Here is a 23,477-nt window from a genome sequence, read left to right as displayed (position 1 = left end):
GAGGAAAATTGTAGATAAGAAGTTAGGAACGATGTAAACTTTTCATGTAGTACTATCATATCCTGTACACCCCCTGAGGGTACATATACCAAAAATTTGATGATGATAATGATAAAAACTTGCAATCTTGCTTATGCTCATTAAAAAGAACAGAAAAGACAAGGTGAAAAGACATTATTATTATAGATTTCTGTCTTTGATTATTTTTCATTATCTATGTCAGTCAAAGATAAGAAAGGTTCTTTATTTTTAAGCAGCATATAGAAATTTCTCTTAATTTTGATGAAAAGAATTTCTATAAGTATTATTGAAGATATCTAATGACTACTGTATGTCATGTATCTAAGCCTTTTGGTTTTTTATTTCAGTATTTAAAATGCTCTTTAATCAACATTTATATGTTAAAAGCTTTTCTCATCTAGAAGTTAAAGTCACAGTGTATATAGCTCTATATTAAAGAAATACCATATATACATATATATATATATAGATAGAGAGAGAGAGAGAGAGAGAATGATACCAAGATGCCAATGAAATATCATCCTTTGAAAAGCATAACATGATTCATAAGCATGAAACATGATGGGATACTCAAGATATTAGTCTGAGAAGAACCAGTACTTTCACATTGTTTATTCGATTCAATTTTCAAGAAATTCAATTATCCATTTACTAATATAATTGATCAACAAAAAAGTTTATTAAAAGAAGAAACTGCTAGAGATCAATATCTGACTCTAATCAAATATCTAAGAAATTAACAAACAAAGCTATAACATACTGAATATGACTTAAATGACACCTTTGGCCAAGTTGGTTGGTAAGTGGTATCTATTCTAAAATGCATATGGACTGTAGATTCAAATTCCACTGTGGACATGGGATGTTTGTGAATGTCTAGGAATGTAGATGAGCTTCATCACCACTACTACTACCTTGCTAATTAGAGGTATGAAGTAGTTTGGAAAAAAAAGTTTCATATTTGATCTCCAGAGCAGTTTCAAATTATCTAACTCTTAATCTGAATGTGATACTACTGCATAATAGGTTTCCAGACCATGGGATGGAATGTACATGAAACATACAGATTGAAGGTTTTTTGGATACAAGCCAGAGGGCAGGGGGTCTAAACTTTTAATGGACTTTGGATTCCACAAACAGCACACACAACTGTTTTTCTACTACTCCACATAAAAAGTCAGTGTGATGACTACAGTACAAAAGAGTCAATATGTTTCTGCTTACATAGAGAATGTAAACAGTTAGTCAGATATAATTTCAACATGAATTATATAAATGCAGAATACTACCAGGAATAAATATATATTTATTTATTTATTTATTCCTGGTAGTATTCTGCATTTATATAATTATATTAAAAAAAAAAGAAGAAAAAGACAAGACTTATAAACTCAATGAGCTATACAAGTTCATACAGAGCAGGCTTTTACAAAAATCCATACTAAAGGTGGAATTCAAACCCACGATCTGTTAGTTCAGGAGCAGGTATGCTATCTACTCAGCCAACCAGGCTAGCAAATACTATTAAGTTAAAACAACAAAATTACGTAATAACCACAGTAATAAATTTTAATGAAAGTACATATTGTTTTATAGTTATATATAATCCACAGCTACCTTTAAAGATTAGAATTAATAGGTTAAATTAAATCCCTAATAGAAAACAAATGAAAAACATTTGAGAAAATCTCAATACAATTCAAATATTGGTAAATTACAATAATAAATATTAGATCAGCCTTTTAACCTCCCTACCAGCCAATTTGTAGAATTTGCTGGTAGGGAGGTTAAAAGGCTGATCTAATTTTTGTTTGTAGCCAATTTGTAGAATTTGTGAGACCAAATCGTACTTCTTATCCATGTTATTTAATAGGTGTTACAGAATTGTATCCAGATTTAGCTGGACATCTATAGACATCCTGGCCAGTTGGAGTGTTAATAAGCAATATTAAATGAAAGCAAAGTGTTTTAAATAACTACTGTTTGTTATAAGTTTCACTTTCTTCTTTGGCACTACAGCCCCATGTAGGGCGTCTCGGAAGCATTGTGTTCTTAAGACCGGTTTGCCTGTTTTGCGGGAGGAAAAACCCCAGCTATTTCTGAGAAATAGCTATTTGGCTATTTCTGAGAAAGATCCTGAAGCTCCTCACGTCACCGACGAGAATCGAACGCAGGACAGTCCTTTCCCAGGCATATGGTTGCAGAGCACATAATCACTTGGCTAACCGCACGGACTATAAGTTTTACTTTAGGAGATACGTTATTAATAAGTTGCACTTTTTACTGTATCAATCCACTATCTTGGTCTTCCTCTGGATCATTTTCCTGCCAACCTGGCAGAGAACACTTGTTTTATTAATCTTTCCTCTCCCATTCTGTATAAGTGACCATGAGATTAGATAAAGCATTCAGGATGCTGTTTTTTCTTTCCTAATATCCTCATTTTTAATATTGTATTTCCATCGATGCCATCTATTCATGCCCCTAATCTTTCTCAGGACTCTCATATCTGCAGTCTCTAGTCTTTGGTTAAGTGTTTTACTTCTGACTCAAGTGTTTTATTCTCAGATCCACAAGTTAAAATTGATTTGAACACTGTCTTGTATACAGCTAATTTATAGTTTTGGCTAATTTCTCTCATTCCATATAAATTTATTCAGTTGACTTCCTACCATACCAGCTTTGTTGATTCCGTTGTCTATATCCATATTTAATTTACCCATCTTCACTAAAAATTGTGCCTAAGTAGTTGAAATGTTTTACTTGTTCTATAGGTTCTCCATTCACAATGCAGTTGATATTTGTCATGCATCTTCCTATTTTCGTTGGCCTTGTCTTGTTATTGTTGACCTTTATACCATATCAATTACACTAGTTATTCAATTTAGTCACGGAATCTTGCAGACTTCTAGTGGATTTATTTAGAAGTGTAACATCATCTGCATAAAGCAGAGAGCTGACATTAGCATCTCCAATTTTGATATCAGGTTTAATACCACTTTCCTTCATAATGTGATCCATATAGATAATGAATAACAGAAGGGATAATGTACATCCTTGTCTCACACCAGATTTAACATTAAATCACCTTCCTGTACGTCCTTCAATTCTAACTGCTGACTTGCAATCCAAATAAAGACTAAGTATTGCTTGATATAATGCCCCATTGACACCATATAACTTAGCGTTTTAAATAGCTTCTCTATTGGCACCTTGCCATATGCCATTTCCAAGTCTACAAAACTTAAATACAGATCTTTGTTATATTCCCATGCTTTCTCGACTATTTTTCGTAAAGTGAAGATCTGATCCGGACAGTCTCTATTTGGCCTGAATCCAGCTTGTTCTTCACCCAGCTTTTCTTCCACAATTCTTTTCAACCGTTTTTCAAGTATACTTGAGTAAATCTTACCAGCAACACTCAGTAGAGAAATACCTCTGTAATTCTCACATTCAGTTTTATTTCCCTTTTTATATATGGGTACTATAACACCTCTACTCCAATCCTCTGGAATTCGTCCCTCTGTCCAGACATTCTAAACTGTGTAGTGCAGCCACTATAAGACTTTTATATCTCCATACTTCAGCATTTCTGGTTGAATATCATCTACTCCTGCTGCCTTTCCACATTTCATGCTTTTGATGGCTTTTTCTACTTCAAGTATGGGTATGTATTCCTGACTGCATGCCTGGTCAGTGTTTTTTACCACGTGCTATCATTGCTTGTTTCATTTATCAATTTTTCAAAGTAATTACTCACATACTTCAAGGATTTTCACATACTCCTGTTTTCATGTCACCTTTATCATCTCTAACTCCTTTTACAGTAATCTTTCCTCTATTTCTAAGCTTCTTCAACAACCTCCATAATATCTTACTACCTTCTTGATATTTATTTTCTATGTTCTTGCCAAAGTCCTCCCATGACTTTTGTTTAGCTAGTTTTACACAGTGTTTTGCTTTCTTACATTTGTATCTGTATTTTCTAAGAGCAAAAGCTGACTTATTTGCCAGGAACTTTTGATATGCTTTCTTCTTTTTCTTCACTGCCTCTTCAACTTCTTGTGTCCACCATGGAGTTCTGATTTTTCTATCCTTGCAGACAACGTCATCACATGCTTCTCTGGCTGAATCAATCAGGGTTTTCTTCAGGGCTTGTCACTGAATCTCCAAGGTTTGGTTCCTGTTCTCAAACTCATTTTTTCTTGAATAATATTTGTGTATTTTAGCCTACAGTTCACATCTGAAAGCTACTCAACTTTTATTCGCTTTAAAACTTTCTTACATGTTATTCTTTTCAAAATGAAATTCAATTTTATCCTGCTCAAGACTAAATGGTGATCACTTCCAATTTCAAATCCTCTGTACACTCTGTTGTCCTGCACCAGGGAGAAAACATCACTATCAACAATAACATAGTCAATGAGGCTTTTCTTATTCCTTGCTTCTTCTCTGCATGTGAATTTATGCACATTTTTATGTTGGAACATGGTGTTAGCAATAACCAGTCCATGTCCTGAGCAGAAATATAACAGGTATTTGTCATTATTATTGGCTTTGTTCTTTTCTCCAAATTTTTCCAAAGTATTTTTGTATGTCTGACAATCATTTCCTACTCTGCTATTTAGATCCCTAACAAGGATCAACTTTTCCTTTTTCATTGTGTCAGTTGATTTCTCTAAAGCCTCAAAAAATTCTTCCACTTCTACCTTAGTGGAACCTTCTGTGTGACCACTGGCACAAATAAGTCTCATTGTACAGTTCCCCTTTCTCATATTTGCCCACATCACTCTACTTGAGACTGCCTGCCATTCAAGAAGATTATCCTCGTATTTAATGTTGAATACTATGGCTACTCCTTCTTTTACTTGATTGCCATTGCCCGAATATAACATTTTGTATTTATTGCTCAGAAAGATCTCACCAATTTTTGACTTTTTATTTCAGTCACATCTATTAATTTGATCTGTTACTTATCCAATTCCTCAGCTAGCTCCATTTCTTTCCCATTCAGGCTTCTTATGTTGATAATACTGATCTTCAGCTCTCGTGATGTTGAGTTGAGATGTATTTATGGATTTGTTCTAGTAGCTGACTTTTCGCTTTTTTCCCTGGTTTCCTGGTGAAAACAATGGGGGGCCTTATTTAGCTGGGCAACGCCTCAGCCAGCATGAAAATCTGTCATGTTGTATCATCATTCTATATTTTGGTTTAATCCAATAAGAATACAATTTGGTTGGCTAAATCCCAACAGGTTGCCTCATGAGAAAGTGGGGATTGGACATTAGGTAAGAAGCTCTGGTTGGTTCTCTGCATTCCTTTAAAGGCTATGTGTAGTCTTTAAAGGAATGCAGAGAAGCTCCTCTTAGTATATAGCTTTGACTCTTAAGCACTCCAATTGTAAATTCTCATACCTGAAATCTCTTATAAATTATATTTGTTGGAAGTTTTTTTCCACTTTGTTAGACTATAATAAATTTAGTTTCATCCTTTATCCAAGTGTAAGCAAACAAAGTTTGTGCTGAAGTATCTTTAGGACTGAGGCAACTCATAGTAAAGGTAGACCAAGCGCTCATCATTTGTCTTAGTGGCTTCCATAATGTAAAACACATCTCCTTGCGGACATGTATGATGCGTGCATTAAGGTTGCCTTTTATTTTAAACTACCAGACCAGTTTTGACCTTTATTGAGAGCCAGACTCAGAGGCGGTGATACTAAGGTGGAAGTAATGGAGAGGTCATATTTACCTATACGAGTTGCCAAAATGTGTCTGACCTTATTATTAAATTACTCTGGATTAGAGAGAGAAAGATGTTTGAAGTTTTTTTCCACTTAGTTAGACTATGATAAATTTAGTTTAATCCTTTATCCAAGTGTAAGCAAACAAAGTTTGCACCTGAAATATCTTCAGGACCGAAGCAACTCGTGGAAAAGGTGGACCAAGCTTCATTAAAATCTTGTTTGTGTGACAGATTAATCCTTCATATCTTTCTTCTTGTGCAGTGGTATGAAGACAGAGTTCTTCCTATCTCTAAGCCATGATTCAGTCTCCCATATCCTTGTAATCAAATTTATGAAACACTGTTATCCCTCCATCCCCTGAGATTCTATCAGTATCTGGGGACATATTGTTAAGCTGTTTAATTGCTCCTTCAGCCTCATTGTAAAACTTTCTTGATAAGAGGGTACCTCAGAATTTTTCTTATCTTCTTTGCTACAGTTCCTCACAGTATTCTTTCCATCTGATCTCATTTTTGATTTCTAGTTCTTCTGTTAATACCAGGCCCGTTTCTACATTTTTGAGGGGCCATGCGAAATGTAAAAGCAGGGCTCCTGAAAGTTAGTAACATTTATGGAAATTTTAAATGGAAGGATATCTTGTTAATTAATTAATTAAATCAAATATGAAAAATATTTATGCACATAAATAAACAAGTATGCTCTTTAGCATCAATTTAAGTAAAGGAAAAAAATTAGCTAAAAAATAAATATGTTTGTATGTACATGATATATTATTTTATTATGTAAGTACACATTATCTTATAAATACACCAGAACAATGATTTATTTAATAATATACATAATAATATAAAAAAAATCCATTTTTACTATAAAGAATGAAATATATGCATAACAACGTATAAGATTTAAAAGAAATCTTAATATATTAAATTTTATTTAACCTAATGCGCTTATCAATAAAATCATTTATAACACTATCAAAATTCAAATTTTTTTTCAATTTCATGCTCTATAGATATTATTGCTAGGGACGACAAATGTTCTTGAGACATAGAAATTCGCAAATAGGCTTTTATTAATTTTAATTTGGAAAATGACCTTTCTGCTGATGTGACCGTAACTGGACTGGTCAATAATATTTTAAATGTCGTAGTAATATTTGGATAAATATCCAACAAATTATTTGCAATTATGAATTTTAAAATATTAATGGGTGCATCTTCTGGAACAGTATTTCTAAAAATAATTAATTCATTGCAAAATGCAGATTCATCAATATCTGTATTTAATTTTTGATACAGCTGTTGCAGCAAAATTTTAATTCATTTTCTCTAATTTTTCTTATTAATTTCATATCATAAAGAAATCCAAATGATTTTTCGTGAATTTCATACAATTCAAATATTTTTTTGACAAATTGTACAGCAGTTTCTAAAATTGCAAAAAAGAAATTTATCCTAAAATTTCCTTTCTTATCACATGTGTGATTCATCAGGCGTTTCATAATCAAAAAATACTTTTCTTCGACATATTGGACTTTCTTTAAATTTAATTTCTATTTCTAATAGATTTGACAATTCTTTAGCAATCTCAAAACAGCAATCAAATCCTGATATTCTCTGCTCTTCAAAGTACTGCACCAACTCTTTATTATGCTTAGTTGCTACGTCTATTGGAATTTTTGCATTTTGTAATACTTAATTAACTTTTGACAAAAGCTCATACCAAATTACAAGGCTTAGTATAAACTCAAATGAACCTGCTTGTTCATATATTGAAACCACTTCTACTTTGATAGTATTATCTGATGCAGTTTTAGATAATTATTTTAGTGCATTTAAACATTCTGGAATTTGAAAATGTACAGCTCTAACTGATTCTATTCTACATTCCCATATTGTATCACATAACAGTTTTGGAGTTAATTGTTTAACAAATTTCTTTAATATGTCCCAACGTGAAGTTGAGGCAGCAAGCAATGTATATATTTTTTATATAATATTAAAAAATTTATAGCTATAATTGATGATTTAGCGACATCCCCTAAAATGAAATTTAAATAATGACAGGTGCAAGGAGATCAAATTCTGTAATTAATACTATGATTCCTAAAAAATTACTATTATGAGCAGTATCAAAATTATCTCTAAAAGCTAAATTATGTTCCAATAAATAAAGAATTGCTGCTACTATTTGTATTAAAACATTTCTTAACTGTTCTGCTTCAAATTGTATGACATTCTGATTTGCCTGATCGATTGTTTGTGATTTTTTAAATTACATTTCATTTGTGTCCACGAATACATGCATTTTGTGTGCACTGGATTTTGTTCGTGCAACTTTAATCTTTCACTTACATGTTGCCAGTCAGAAAAGCCATTATTAGATAAAAAATTATCATCAGAAGAAAATAATTTGCAACAAAAACAAAAAATAGAGTTGGCAGGGTTTGAATATACAAGCTATCTTCTGTTTTGCTTCTCTCCGTTTGCAATTGTCTTAACATAGTGAGCTGTGGAAAAACACCTCTTGTTGTCATCTTTTGGAAAATAATTTTCACTCGGAGGAAACAGTGGACCACATTGTACAATTTGTGTTAGTGTTGCGTTGTTCAAAATTTTGGGCCATGTTGCTGGATCATCAATAGTAAATAGTTCACCTTCCTCTGGTGTCTCAGTTTTAGGATCTTCAATACTCATTGTTTGACCAAACACTTCACGTTCTCCACTTCCTTTGAGTATTTCAGAACTCTCATTATTAATTAATGTTGAAGCCGAAGAACTGTTTGTAGTTATTTCAGAACTCCCATTATCATCTGATATATCTGAACAAATATGAGTTCAACTTCATAAATTTAAACAGCAAATTTCTTTGACATTCCTCAGCCGCTTCTTTTTCTTGTTTTTGCTTTCGTTTTTCATGCCCACTTGGGTATTTTCTTCCATAATAATCTCTCTCATGACTAATCATACTTTAGAATTAAATATAATAGATTTAATTATAAAATAAGTTAATAAATTAAAATAAAATTACTTACCTGATAAATAAAATATATCTAAAATAGATAATATTAGAAAATAAATAAATCTAATATAGATTGAAAACTGCTATTGAAGAAAAATTCTGATGTCGGATAACCTAAAACCAGTTTTCAAAATATATTTTTTAAGATGTTTTGCAAGTAATGTCACATACAAAAATCCTATGACAGTACGTGTATATACTTACTTGTTCATAAAATCATAAACTAAAATCAAAAAACTCCTTAAAATTATTAAAAACACCTGGTTTAAAATGCACTTTTCCCTATTGAACACTACGTTGTACGATATTGTTATAGAGTAGTTTCAAATACTACAGCTCTACCTCTACGATCTTAAAATTTATTCCCTATACCAATTACTGTTTATTCTAATGTTATTTCATCAAACAATAGAGCCACACTGCCGGTCTGGCTCTGGCCATGAAATACTGGGCGAGCAGTAACCCGGTGCAGTGCCAACGAAAGAACAACGCGCCATTATCAGTATAATTTTAATGTATTTTCATGAAAAATTTGTAGTTTATTTTACCAAGAAAATACATAAAAACTGTGCGGTCCCACGGGACCTCTGCCACCACACAGTTCGCACACCCATGAATACGGCTGTTAGTACTGCTCCATTCCTGTCTTTGATGGCATTCAATTTGGACTTGTACTTTAGGTCACAAACTGAATGAAACATCCTTTTATAATTGTGCTTCTTCACCTGGAATTCTATCTCTTTACACTTATTAGCATAAAAATTTTCCTTCTCCTGTCTGATGGCTTTTCTCACTTCTCTATCCAATCTCTTATATTCTTCAGTCCGTGTTTCTCCATCTGCCTCCTTTCGATCAGATCCCATGTTGAATCTGATATCCATGGGTCTCTTGGTCTTCTAATTGGACCTAGTTACTTCTTGGCTGTATCCTTCCTCTATTATAACCTTTGACCCCTTTCCACAGCATTTCAGATGAGTACTCTTCACTAGTCTCAAAAAACAAGATCATTCAACCATGTTGAAGTTTCTTCTATGAACCCATTAGCAATTATTCTGATATCTAGTCTTGTGTAATGGGCCTGGCTTGGAAGGTTTTGGAGTCTATCTTACTTTGGCTCTTTATAACCTTGACCCCTTGACTGATGGTTATTACCAGAGTCTGCTCCTGGACAAGTATGCACTTCAAAGATGCTTGTCTTCCACCATTTGAGAGCCAGAATGTAATCATTCTGGTGCCTTGACCTATCAGTGTAAGATGTCCAGGTATAAAGCTAATCTGTTATTATGGGCAAATTCCAACAATCTTTCACCGCTGGTGTTATGTTTACCCAGACCAAACATTCCACACTCAGGACTCACTCTCATACTCTCTTTTGCATTAAAGTCCTTATGATGAAAAGTAAATCCCTTCTTGGTAAGCAGTCCAATATAGTTTGTAGGTTTTTGTAGAACTCCTCACTCTCTTCATCAGGCCTATCTGTGTGGGGTGCATAAAGTGTGACGATTGACATATTGGTAGGATGAACCTTAAGCTTCATCCCTAGCCCTCAAACACTCTAATAGCAGTGGGGGGGGGGAGAGAAAGAAGAAAAGAGAGACGGGTTAGAGACCAGATACAAACCTAATACAAAGTATCCTGTTATTAATGGGATTATAACCAAGAGCTCTTGCCCTGAACTTTCCTCATTACCACAGCTATTCCATGATGTTTTGAGTCACCTCCTGAACAAATAACTCTCCATTCCATCTGGTCTCTATAATTCCCAGAATGTCAGTTTTATACCTTTCCATCTCTTATAGACAATATCAAGAGTACCCATTTGTTAGGCCCCCTATGTATTTCTAGTGTGGATAAGAGTTCACCTCTGAGATTAATCCCATACCATCCGTATTCCTTATTCACAGTAACTTGTGTCAGAGACTATAATATACTTTTCAAACAGGACCCTCTGCCTAAGCCTTGAATGTGGCTCAGATTATTCTGCGTGACAACAAATGCACCATGAGATGTATTATAAGGCACAAACATATTAGGATTTTAGAGTGAAGTCACTGCAAGAAAATGTGGTTGGGTTGTAGAGCCCTATCCAAATACCTGGGGGTTTTGATCCCATTTCATCCCACATTAACCAGATGGAGTTTGACTTTAGCCTACTTTGTAAGACAAATATCTGGGACAGAGAAGGCAGACTCCCACTGCATAAGACAAAAAGAAATATTAAAATAGGAATGCTTCACCCCTAGCCCTCAAACACTCTAATAGCATTGGAGAGAAGGAGTAAGAAGAAAAGAAAGAAGGGTAGGGACCAGTCTACAGATGATATAATAGATGTATATTACATGAAGTATGGCATGGTCTAGCATCAGGTACCTTGGGTTTGTCACTCCTGTACTCGCTAAAATGAGCCCTTGATGGGAATTTCCTTGCTACTGTAACTTAAATGGGAATACATAGCAAAGTTGCATTTTCTAATTTATGAATATTAATAAATTTTACTAATAAAAAAAAAAGTGAAAGAATAGTTTGATAACATGAAGTGACAAACAAAAGGTACCTGATGCTAGACCATGACAGAATCAGAAGAAATTATTGACCAACTCAACCTTGGAATTTTGTAATGAAGTTGTTTGCAAACATGGAAAAATTAAAACTAATAGCTTAGGAAGTTAAAAGCTATGTAAGGGGAAGTATTAGCAAATTTCTGTCCAATCAATTAAACAACTCATGAGAAGAGTACAGAATATTAAATATAAAAGTGCAAAAGTAATCTAATAGTAAAAATACCATTTTTATACAGGGGAAGTACAAGATAGTATGATAGTACTACATGAAAAGTTTATATCATTGTCAACATCCTGTTGACAATGATATGAAATGAATCAATTAAATAATTGATTAATTAAATAATTAATTTTGAGAAAATTAATTAATTTTCTCAAAATTAATCTTATCTGATAGAAGATCTTGGGCTTCTGAGTCTTTTTCCTGCCATCATGGCCAAAAAAAAAATAAAAAACTTGTTTTGCTAATCTTCCTTTTGTTTACGTGTCAATAGATATACTATAATAGAATAGACTGCTCACACATTCTTGAATGCATGAGGTGGTATGAACACTTAAAAATGAGAATATTCCAAAGAAAGTTCCTTTTTAATATTATTTATATGGTTCTACCATTGATACCATCTGTTCACTCCCCTGATTTTTCTCAAAACGCTCATATCTCTGGTCACCAATCTTTGATCGAGTCCTTTATTTCAACCCAGCTTGTGATTCATTAAGTTAAAACTGTTTCGAACACTATTTTGCATACAGCTAGTTCAGTGTTTTGATTAATTTCTGTCTTATTTCATATAAATTTATTCACTTGACTTTCTACTCAATCAGACTTTGCTGATTCCATTGTCTGTTTCTATATCTTACACCTCATTTAACATCAAATCATCTTCATGTTCCTCCTTCAGCTCTAACTGCTGACTCACAACCCATATGTAGACTGTACATTGCTCAATATAATCTGCCATTTACACTATATAATTTTAGTGGTTTAATCAGCTCTTCACACCTTATCATTTGCTTTTCCAGATCTTGTTTTGTCTTAAGCTTTTCGTGAACCATTGAGGTTCTTTAGCTGTGGACTTCACAACCATCTTGAAGATAAGGTGGTTGGCCTTATGCCTCCCGATGTTTCCTATGTCTGTAGATGCATGTATTCACAGGACCGGTTTGCCTGTTCTGGAAGACAAAAAACCCAGTTTCCAGGTGAAAAAACCCCCCTACCTCCATATGAGACTGGCTAACTCACCTTTAGTTGAAAGAGACCAGATAAAGATTTCTCTCGTCTTGGACGGGAATCGAACCAAGGTCTTTCCGACCAAAGGGGCTTTTCCAGATCTACAAGACTCGAATACAATCTTTGTTAGTTGAAAAATCATGGGAATATAACATACCCATGATTTCTCAATTATTTTGTCTTAAAGTGAAAGTTTGATTCTTACAACCTCTATTTGGCCTAAACCCTTTAGGTTTGCAGAATTTTTTTATTATTCTTTCTTGCTTTCCTAAATCTTACATGGAATACTCATTAAGGAAATTCCTCTGTAATTCTCTTATTTGGTGTTATTTATTTATTTATTTATCGTATGGCTTGTACACATGGTTAAAAGACAATAAGGTATAATACACATGAGTATAGACAAGATACACATATATATGATTAAAAAAAAAAAAAAAAAGTGTACATTCAGGCAAATACAAATATGAAATTTATGACAAGCATCAGGCAGAGGATTAGTCATATTTTAACATTTAAGTTTTTGATCCAGTTGATCGCCTCTGGGGATAGGTCAACGATATCCTTAAAGTCACCTGGATATGCTGTCAGCTCTCATCCCTGTACTATATGGTAAATGGTTTGGGTCTTGGCTCCACAGGGACAGTGGGGATTTGGTATCTTATCCCACTTTGAAAGTAAGTCTCCACATACACCATGGCCTGTACGAATCATGTTAGCCGTCATCCATATATTCCTGGGTAGGTCAAATCCAGATGGTTTTTGGAAGATGTTTATGTGATTGCGAACTTCAGGTGATACTTCTTGGGACCACAGTACATCCCACCTACTCACCATACTGTCATTCTGGCTAAGAAGATTACGGGCGATTTTTATGGCAGGTTTTCTGGATTTTAGTCTATTGGATAAAGCATCTGGAATGAATTCATGTATTGGGAGATTTTGGTTATTTAAAATTCTTTTATATTCATAAAGCAAGGCTTCCTGTCATCACAGTTCTGGAGGAGCAATATGGCTCAAAGTGGGAAGCAATTGTAAGGGTGTACTTCTAATGCAACCTGTTATTAAACGCAGAGTGGAGTTAAGTTGAGTATCTAGTTTATTGACATGGTAACTATTGAGCCAGACAGGAGCACCATACTCTGCTGCACTGTAAACTAGACCCATTGCAGTACACTGCAGAGGTGTGGCATTTGAGCCCCATATAGTACCACAAAGCTTCTGAACTATGTTATTTCTGGTGCGAACTTTAGCAGCAATATTAATCATATGCTGTTTATATGTCAGAGTTCTATCCAGAGTTATTCCCAGATATTTAGGTGTCGAATTAAACGAAATTAATGTTCCATCAGCATATATCTCTGGTTTTTGATTTACAAGACTATTGTTCAGGTGAAAGCAAGAACATTCAATTTTACCAGAATTTGGTGTTAATCTCCATTTTTTATAGAACTGCCATAAAGCCAACAGATCATTTGTCAATATTTCTTCAGTTCTTTTGATAGACTTGTTGCTGATTGCCAAAGCTAGATCATCTGCATAAGCAAACTTCCTGCCGGCTGTTTCAGGAATATCTGCGATGTAAAGGCTAAAAAGCAGTGGTGCGAGCACTGAGCCTTGAGGTAATGCATTCTTAAGCACTCTCTGTTTATTGATGCTTCCTCTGGTGACTACCCTGAAATATCGATCACACAGTAAGTTGTTTAGAAGATGACCCAATATTTTGCATGGGATGACCTTAAGAAATTTATATACGAGTCCCTCCCTCCAAACAATATCTTAAGCTGCTGTTAAGTCAATAAAGACTGCAGTAGTCTTCAGGCATCTTTGAAATCCTGCTTCAATGTAGATTGTTAAGCTGAGAACTTGATCTGTGCAGCTGCGATCTCTTTTGAACCCTGCTTGTTCTGTTGGAACACGTTCCAAAATTTTATCACTGATCCTGTTCAATATTAGTCTCTCCAACAATTTGTAAGTTGCACTTAAAAGAGCTATGGGGTGATAGCTTTTAGTTCTGTCTGCTTACCTGGTTTTAACACAGGAATGATTTTTGTCCTTTTAAATTCTTTAGAAACGCAGCCACTTTCAAGTATATCGTTAAAGAACTTAGCCAGCCACAATCTTGCATAAGATCCACAGTGCATCAGGAATTCATTATGAACATTGCCAAATCCAGGATATTTCCTCACGGGAAAAAAAGCAAACAGAATTGTTGATTCTTTTGAGTTACAGACTTCATAGCCTTTAGTTTGCATTTTACCTCTTTAGTATGTTCTTTATCTATCGGAGCTCTAGAAAGCGAAACAATATGAGCAGCTATCTGATTTGGATCGACAAGAGGAGATTTCTTTGGTACAGAGGGGCTTGAACCAAGCTTTTTAAGTAGCGACCAGGCTTTTCTACTAGAGTGTTTGAAATCTGTTTTCAATTATTTGAATCCACTTTTCCCTACGAGCAGTGTTGAGACTATGGAGCAGTTCTTCTCCTATCTCAGGATCCTTACTTTCAAGGAATTCCCGATACAGGGATTCGCTTTCATTGGTTGCACGTATTCTTTTCGGTAGCCTCAAGGAATGTGTATTTTTGCCACCGCTATAACTGCTCCAGTGAACCATGTACAGTTTTTGTAAGTTGGGAGAATTCTTCTAAGGCGTGCGTCTAGATCCGCAGTGAAGTTTTCCCAGTCGGGCTTTTTGGAAATTTCATCTTGGTCTAGGAAATGATGTTATCACTGGAATTTGGGCTCCTAATTCCATAAAGATGGGACTATGTTGGCTATTTGGAAAAACCTCAAGAATTTGTCTGAAAGTCTGTAGAGGTTGATTTTCACTATCAGTGGAAACGAATGTCAAATCTGGGTTATATTCCTTATTCCAGGCTCTTGATTTAAAGGTGCCTTTTCCCTTGGCATCAAAAACCAAGCCAGGTGAAGACGGTGTTGATCTGCCAATTCAGCTAATATTTCCCCATTTTGATCATTCTGATCGTATTTCCAAGAAGTATGATGACTGTTGAAGTCCCCAGAATACACCATTGGGTGGGAGTATGTCTGTAGAACATCATTTGGCCAAACAGTTGCAAGTGGTTTATATACATTCACAATCGTAATGTTTACTATTTTAGCAGTGATCTTATGGATTTCATCATCAGTCGAAGAAGATATCAGCACATCATTCTCAATACCATTTCGGACATATGTTATGTTGCCGTAGCTATGACTGTAAGTAATCCCGAGAATGTCGTAGCCAGGGATTATTGCTCTAGATTTAACTTGATCTTCAGTTTCAATATGTGATTCTTGAATGAGAAGTAGATCGATTTTTTTCTCGTAGAGTTTAGAAAGACATTGACATTTTGATGCGCTAATACCCTCAACATTTAACTGGAAGATATGGATATTATGTCCAATATTCCTTATCAGCTGGTTTGAAGAAGAACTGTTGTGAAAGTTTTGGGTTTCCATGTGTAAGTATGGTCAGGAGATTGACAATGGTCTGGCTGCCAGTCGCTCTAGCTCTTTAGCATGACCCAGGGTGCACCATGAGGAGGCGAGCTAGAATTGCACCCCTCATTTGGTGTTATTTCATTTTTATAGATGGGTACCATGAAGACTCCACTCCAGTCATCTGGAATATGACCTAGTGACCAAGTCATCTGAATTATGCAGTGTAGCCACTGTAAAACTTCAGTACTTCCATACTTAAATGATTCTGATTAAATATCATCTGCTCCAACTGCCTTTCCACGTTTTAACTCTGTTGATAGCCTTTTCTACTTTTTTTTTTCCTACCTCAGTTATTGATATGTACTCCTGAGAAATTTCATGTCTGTTTTCTACTACTGTTCTGTCATTTCTTGTTTCATTCAGTGTATTCACTCCAGACTTCTAGAATATTTACCTTCAGATTTCCTGTCACCTTTCTCATCTCTGGTTCCTTTTATAGTATTCTTTCATTTATTTCAAGGATGTTTTTCAAGAGCCTCTAGAACACTTTGCCACCTCCATATATTTATCTTTTATATTCTTACCAGCTTTAAAACAAGCTGCTTTTGCACATTGCTTTCTTAATATTTTTTCTCTGAATTCCCTGAGAGTCTGCACTGATTTATTTACTAGAAACTTTTAATATGCTTTATTCTTTTCCATGACTGGCTCTTTAACATGCGAGTAGTTCTCCATGGAGTAATGATTTTTCTATCCTTGATGACAGCTTCATATTCTTCTCTGACTGAATCAATCAATGTTTTCTTCAGTTTCCCAGTGATTCTTCAAGATTCAGTTCTTGTCTTGATTTTTTTTTTCATATATTTATATATTTGAGTCCACAGTTCCCCTCTGAAAACATCTCATCTTTCATTATTTTTAAAACTTTTTACTTTTCAGTATGATATTTAGTTTTACCCTACTAAAACTAAATGGTAACCACTTCCTATTTCAAATCCTCTGTATACTACTGTGTCCTGAACCACTGTGAAAGTAGTACTGTCAGCAATAACATAGTCAATGAGACTTTTCTTGTTTTGTGTCTTCTCTCCATGTGAATTTATGCTCATCTTTATGCTAGTATGTGGAATTAGTAATGACTAGGCCACATCCTAAACAGAAATACAGTAAGTACTTACCATTATTATTAACTTGCTGTTTTCTCCAAATTTCTACTCTGCTGTTCAGATCTCCAGCAAGGACAAACTTTTCCTTTTTCTTTGTGCCTACTGCCATTTCTAGTCCCTCAAAAGAATTCTTCCACTTCTTCTTTAGTAGAACTCTATGGGACCTTAATTATAAATCAGTCTCATTGCCCAATTTCTTATTTCGATGTTTGCCTACCTCACTCTGCTTGATATTGTCAGCCATTCAAGAAACCTTTCCTCGTTGAATACTATATTTAGTGTTGAATACTATAGCTATTATTTAATTTTGCTAATCATTATTGCCTCTTTATAACATCTTGTATTTCTAATTTAAAATAATATCACTTGTTTTTGTCTCCTTTGTTTTGGTTAACACCAATTATGTTGACCTTCTCTAGTTCTTCTGCAAGTCCCACTTTTCTATTGATGCCTGTTATGTTTTGGTGCCAATTTTGAATTCTGCTGATAGTGATTTGGAATTTGTGGGGTTTATTCCAGTAGCTGACTTTTCACTGTTTTCTCTAGTTCCCTAATAAAAACAGCAGGTTATTTGTTTCACTGGGTAACTCTCTAGAGAGCATGAAATTCCATCGTTTTGTGTTTTGGTTTATGCCAGTAAGAATAGAATTTGTTTTGCTAAATTCCAAAATGTCAACCCATCCTCATTAGTTTAGTATCCAGATCGATACCTGTTTAAGGGGGAGGGGGTACACCATGAGGTGAGTATTGGACATTGTGCTAGAAGCCTTAGTCAGTTATCTACACTTTGACCTTTAAGTAACCCACTAACAGAAATCAGTGATGATAATTTTGATATAAATACTAAAGATGAAGTATGTTTTTGAATATCTGGAACAATATTAAAAACATTAAATGAGGTAAGAAATAACTGATCAGTGATGGAAAATATCCAAGAGAGATCAGTAGTATATTTCTATAGTTGAGTGATAGAAAATGCTGACGATAGAAATGACAGATGGGAATAATAACCAGCTGGCAAATAATCTATAAATGATATGTACTACTTCATAACTCTCTCAGGTTGAAACTGAGTTACTTCAACAACTAATTCTTTTTTTTTTTTTGATAATACTCTTTTTCATTTTAACCAGTGTTAATCAGCTTGTAGAAATTTTCTGTTCTTGAAAAATTATACATGATATATATAGATTAAATTGCTCTTTCTGATGAATCAAAACTCATGTAAAACTTGATTCCATTTATTGAATATGGCGCACATTTTGTTACCACTACTACTGTTTTTATTTGATTTATTTTTTCTACTACTAATGCTAAGGTTCGATATTGTGAAAACAAGCAGTTTTAAAAAACTCAAAATAAGAATAAATTGATATTAAAATGCATTTGCATGCATAGTTTTAATTTTTGTATGAAACTTGCACTCCTCTGGGTTTGAGGAAGCATCATTTGTTGGAACGGTACACTATTAATTTGTTAATCCCTTACAGGAGTTTATTCCTGAAAAGGATTAACAGATTGAAGTGGTGGTCTAGTGCTAGAGAAATGGCAGCACTCTTCCTTCTAGTTGGAAAGTTAATTGTCTCATTTTATATAAGGGTAGTCTGAAAAGTTCTTGGCCTCGACCATACATGGCAACACTATCAGCAAGAATTTTTTTTTTCTATGTTGGTACATCTGTCATAAGCATCCATGTGAACGTGCAAGTCATTCTATCACTTAGTTTGTTTTATACAGCTGTCTGAAGCAAAAGTGTTGTCTGTATCCCTTGAAATGGATAAAATTGAGTATCGTGCAGCTATAAAATTCTTGTAAAAGAATTTAAAACTCTTCCTTGCTGGTCAGCGTTTTCTTCAAATCAAGAAGTGATTGCAGCTGTAGTGGAGTATTTTGCAGATCTTACTGAGAACCATTACAGGGATAATGGTGCTGAAGCATTGCTGAAATAAATGTATTAGTCTTAAGGGAGATTATGTTGAATACATCTAGAAGCCAAATAATAATAATTTTTAAGTTATAAATTTATTTTTTCATTGTTAGGCCGAGAACTTTTCAGGCCACCCTCGTATATATATATGTGTGTGTGTGTGTGTATTTTTTTTTTTTTTTACTATAACTATTCTTATTAAAACTGAAGCTTTTTTTTTTTTCTGGCTTTATTAGTTGACCAGAGATTTTTGTAAAATATATACAAGAATTGTCTATAAGTTTCGCCAGCTGTTCTGTCCGACTTTTTCAGGACATGTGTAACGGTACAAGGAACTAACGTTTGGTAGTAAAAAAGAAGAATGGAGTAACACAGTCAAATAAATTAAACCGATGCATAACATCATAAGCATGGAACGTGGTGTATCAGCCATTGTTTATTTGCACGTTATATGGTTTTTAGCATAGCGAAATTAAATTCTGGTAAGCTGAGCGAACTTATTAAGCTTTTTCAGATGTCTTTCAGAATCATTCCTTGATTTCTGTTTAGATTTTCTCGAGAGCGGAGTACAACCATGGCTTCTTTAAACTTTCAACATTGAAAATCCTCTTCTGTATAGGGCTTGGAGCTTTTATCCCAATCAATGGTATGGTTAGAGATCGAGAAGCGATCGGCTAATGCTAAAGTATCCATTCTGTTGTTGTTGTTCATGTCCCTTACATGTTTTTTTTTTTTTTTTTTTTTTTTCCCGAATTTCCAGGCTTCTCGATGTTTGCCCTATGTAATTTAATCCTCAGGAACATGGAATGTTGTATACATCAGCGTATTTGAAGAAGGCATTAATGTCCTTTGGTGATCTTAAAATATGGCATATTGTCTTGACAAGTTTGAGAGCAACTTTGACATTGAAAGACTTAAGGAGTTTGGCTATCCATGCCCTATATAGAAGAGGATATTTCTGATGTAGAAACTTCAAAGAAGCCGTGGTTATACTCCACTCTGGAGAAAATCTAAACAGAAATCAAGGAATGATTCTGAAAGACATCTGGAAAAGCCTAATAAGTTCGCTCAGCTTACCAGAATTTCATTTCGCTAAAAACTATATAATGTGCTCAATAAACAATGGCTGATACACCACATTCCATGCTTATGATGTTATGCGTCAGTTTAATTTTTGGACTGTGTTACTCCATTCTTCTTTTTTACTAGCAAGCGTTAGTTCCTTGTACCGTTACACATGTTCTGCAGAAGCCAGACAGAACAGCTGGTGAAACTTGTAGACAATTCTTGTATATATTTTACAAAAAGCTCCAGTTTTAATATTTAAGAAGTGATCAAATAAAACACAGAGATAACTATTTTTATTTATTGTAGTTGGCCATGTTTACATCAGTGGCTAGAAACAAGAAGTGCTAGACAAGTGTGTCCTGTATGCAAAGCTGCAGTAAGCAAAGACAAAGTTATTCCATTGTATGGAAGAGGAGGTACCATGCAAGATCCAAGGTTTTCATTTTCTTTTTTACTTTTTGTTTTCTGTATTAGAAGAACTTAATATTCATGTTTCCATTGCTGATATTAATCAGGTCTGTTTTGACATTTTTCATTATAATAGTAGTTAGTCTTAGTTTTCCACATGGACTCTTAAAGCTCCAGCTGTTCAAAGAGAACAATATGTGAACAGATTCCTCCTTTTTTCCTTTCCATCTTGCCCACGCATGGTACTAATGTGCTATGAGTCTTGTGGCTTTTCATGTCTGGATCATATATATACAGGGTGTTCGGGATAAATTTGACAGTTTCGTAAGGAAAAAGAAAATCTTCTTTGTATCTATTAAATTTAATGAATTGACAAAAAAACATTACAGGCAGAGTTAATTACAATACTATCAACAAGATTTACTCAAAATAACCACCATTAGCATCGATCACAGCTTCAATTCTGCTTCGGAACCTCGAACAAGCTGATGCTACAGTCTCCCTGGGAAGGGCCGCAAAAACTGTTTTAATTTTATCCATTAACTGGGCTTTTGTATTACTGGAAGTGCGATTGGTGTCTTTTTCAACTGCGCCCCATACAAAATAATCCATGGGGTTAAGGTCTGGGGAGTTTGGAGACCAAACATTTGGACTGGTGAAGTCGTAGAAATTTTCAGACAACCATTTTTGACTTTTCCCAGAAGTGTGGCAAGGGGCCGAATCCTGCTGCCATACATACGGCCTACCATTGGCTACCCTTGTTATCCAGGGCTTGACTACAGTTAGCAACTCCACGAACAAAGCCCGAATTCCAATGCCAGGGTTCTTCAACACCTGTTCCTGCAGATTTGCGAGGAATTCTGCTGTACGAACGCAATCAGATCGTCTGCTAGGGATCTTTCTTCTTGCTACATCCTCGTAGTCACCATTGCAAGTCTCTAGTTCATGCCTGATTGTTTTTACTGTATTCAGGGAGCATTGGGCAGCAGTCGTAATATCCTTATTTTGATGGCGGGCACGAATCATCATGATACAAGTTATTCTCTTCCATGATTCAGGTGGGTTCCAGCTATCCATCCTTTCTGACATCTTGTATGTGAATGAAGAAGGGTCCAAACTTTTAAATGAAGAGAAGTGTGTGTTAATACATGTAACTTACGGAAAAATATAATTAATTATAAATATGTCAAATTTATCCCGAACACCCTGTATATATATATATATATATATATATATATATATATATATACACACACACACACATATATACACATAATTAATGAATTATAAGTTCTTTGGCATTTTGTAAATGGGTGGGATTGATATAAAAAATGATTCCTCCTAGGCAATAACATGGAGCTATAGTTTAGTGTTATTCTTAATGTAGCTGTTCTTTATATGGCAATTTTAATGTAATGTAGGAAGTAAATTTCAGTTATGGATTTTGGATAACATCGTTATCATGAAAGTGTTATGAAAGTGTTCTGTTCACATTTTGTTCTCTTTGAACAGCTGGAGCTTTAAGAGTCCATGTGGAACTAAGACTAACACAGCAGTAGGCTTTAATATTGCCTACTGCTGTGTTAATTGTTTATCATATTGACTCAGAGCACAAAAAAAATGTATTGCAGAACACAAGCCACTACAATTAACTGTGAAAACACTTCAAATTATGATGGGGGGGGATGTCCCATCATGGTGCTCTCCAGATTTGGTAATAACATAGTTGGTAGTATTTGAGTTGAATTTGGTTTTATGTCATATTTTTGGTAAATTAATAAATTAATTCAGTCATATCTGATGAGGTTAAGATAATTCTTCATTGTTAATCCTAACTGCAAAAATAGTCCATCCCATTTGCAACAGTTCCATGTAGTACAGTGGGGTTTCCACTTATCTTGATTTTTGGAACGAAAAAACTTACGCAGCAGTAAGAGAATCATGATCAGCAATTGCATTATGTTCCTGATATAATGATATAGTATATAAAGAGCACTCTAAAGTGCACACACACACATATATATATATATATATATATGTTGTATGAATTGTAAATTCATACAACAAACAATTGAAAACAACCATAGTCTCAAAAAAGTCAAACAGCAATTGATGAGCAGCAAACAGATGTTGAAAGTTTATTTTTTCACTTGGTTAGAGTATAATAAATTTAGTTTAATCCTTTATCCAAGTGTGAGCAAACAAAGTTTGCGCCTGAAGTATCTTCAGGACTAGGGCAAGGTGATACAACACCAGGGCAACTCGTTGCAAAGGTGGAGAAAGCTACCAACACTCCTATCTCAGTATCTCCTATAATGCAAAACACATCTCCTTGCAGATATGTCTAATGTTATGCATTAAAGGAAGGGCCACTACCCAGACTAGTTTCGACCTTTATTGAGGTCTCTTCAGTGTGCGAAGAGACCTCAATAAAGGTCTCTTCGCACACTGAAGAGACCTTTATTGAGCAACTCCTATAGGTAGAGATGACCTGCTAATGCTTCTGCCTGGTATTTCCACTGGGGCCTGGCTCCCACTGAAGAGACCTCAATAAAGGTCGAAACTAGTCTGGGTAGTGGCCCTTCCTTTAATGCATAACATTAGACATATCCGCAAGGAGATGTGTTTTGCATTATTTCCACTGTGGCCTGGCTCCCACTGAAGAGACCTCAATAAAGGTCGAAACTAGTCTGGGTAGTGGCCCTTCCTTTAATGCATAACATTAGACATATCCGCAAGGAGATGTGTTTTGCATTATAGGAGATACTGAGATAGGAGTGTTGGTATCTTTCTCCACCTTTGCAACGAGTTGCCCTGGTGTTGTATCACCTTGCCCTAGTCCTGAAGATACTTCAGGCGCAAACTTTGTTTGCTCACACTTGG

General features: G+C 34.7%; 1 protein-coding gene across 1 annotated transcript in view; it reads left to right on the top strand.

The window, feature by feature from the left end:
* LOC150095442 (E3 ubiquitin-protein ligase RNF185-like) overlaps window positions 1-23,477 on the top strand; it is a 98,225-nt gene that overhangs the window by 7,359 nt on the left and 67,389 nt on the right. Inside the window, exon 3 of the mRNA XM_090410761.1 lies at window positions 20,493-20,621. Coding sequence (XP_090266887.1) covers window positions 20,493-20,621 — 129 coding nt within the window. The remainder of the gene's footprint in view (window positions 1-20,492; window positions 20,622-23,477) is intronic.

The sequence above is a fragment of the Typopeltis vanoorti genome, chromosome 20, assembly GCF_054136105.1.
Source record: "Typopeltis vanoorti isolate ZY-2024b chromosome 20, IOZ_Tvanoo_1.0, whole genome shotgun sequence".
Taxonomy (NCBI): domain Eukaryota; kingdom Metazoa; phylum Arthropoda; class Arachnida; order Uropygi; family Thelyphonidae; genus Typopeltis; species Typopeltis vanoorti.
Note: the sequence above shows the minus strand (reverse complement) of the source record. Positions and strands in the feature narration are given on the sequence as shown.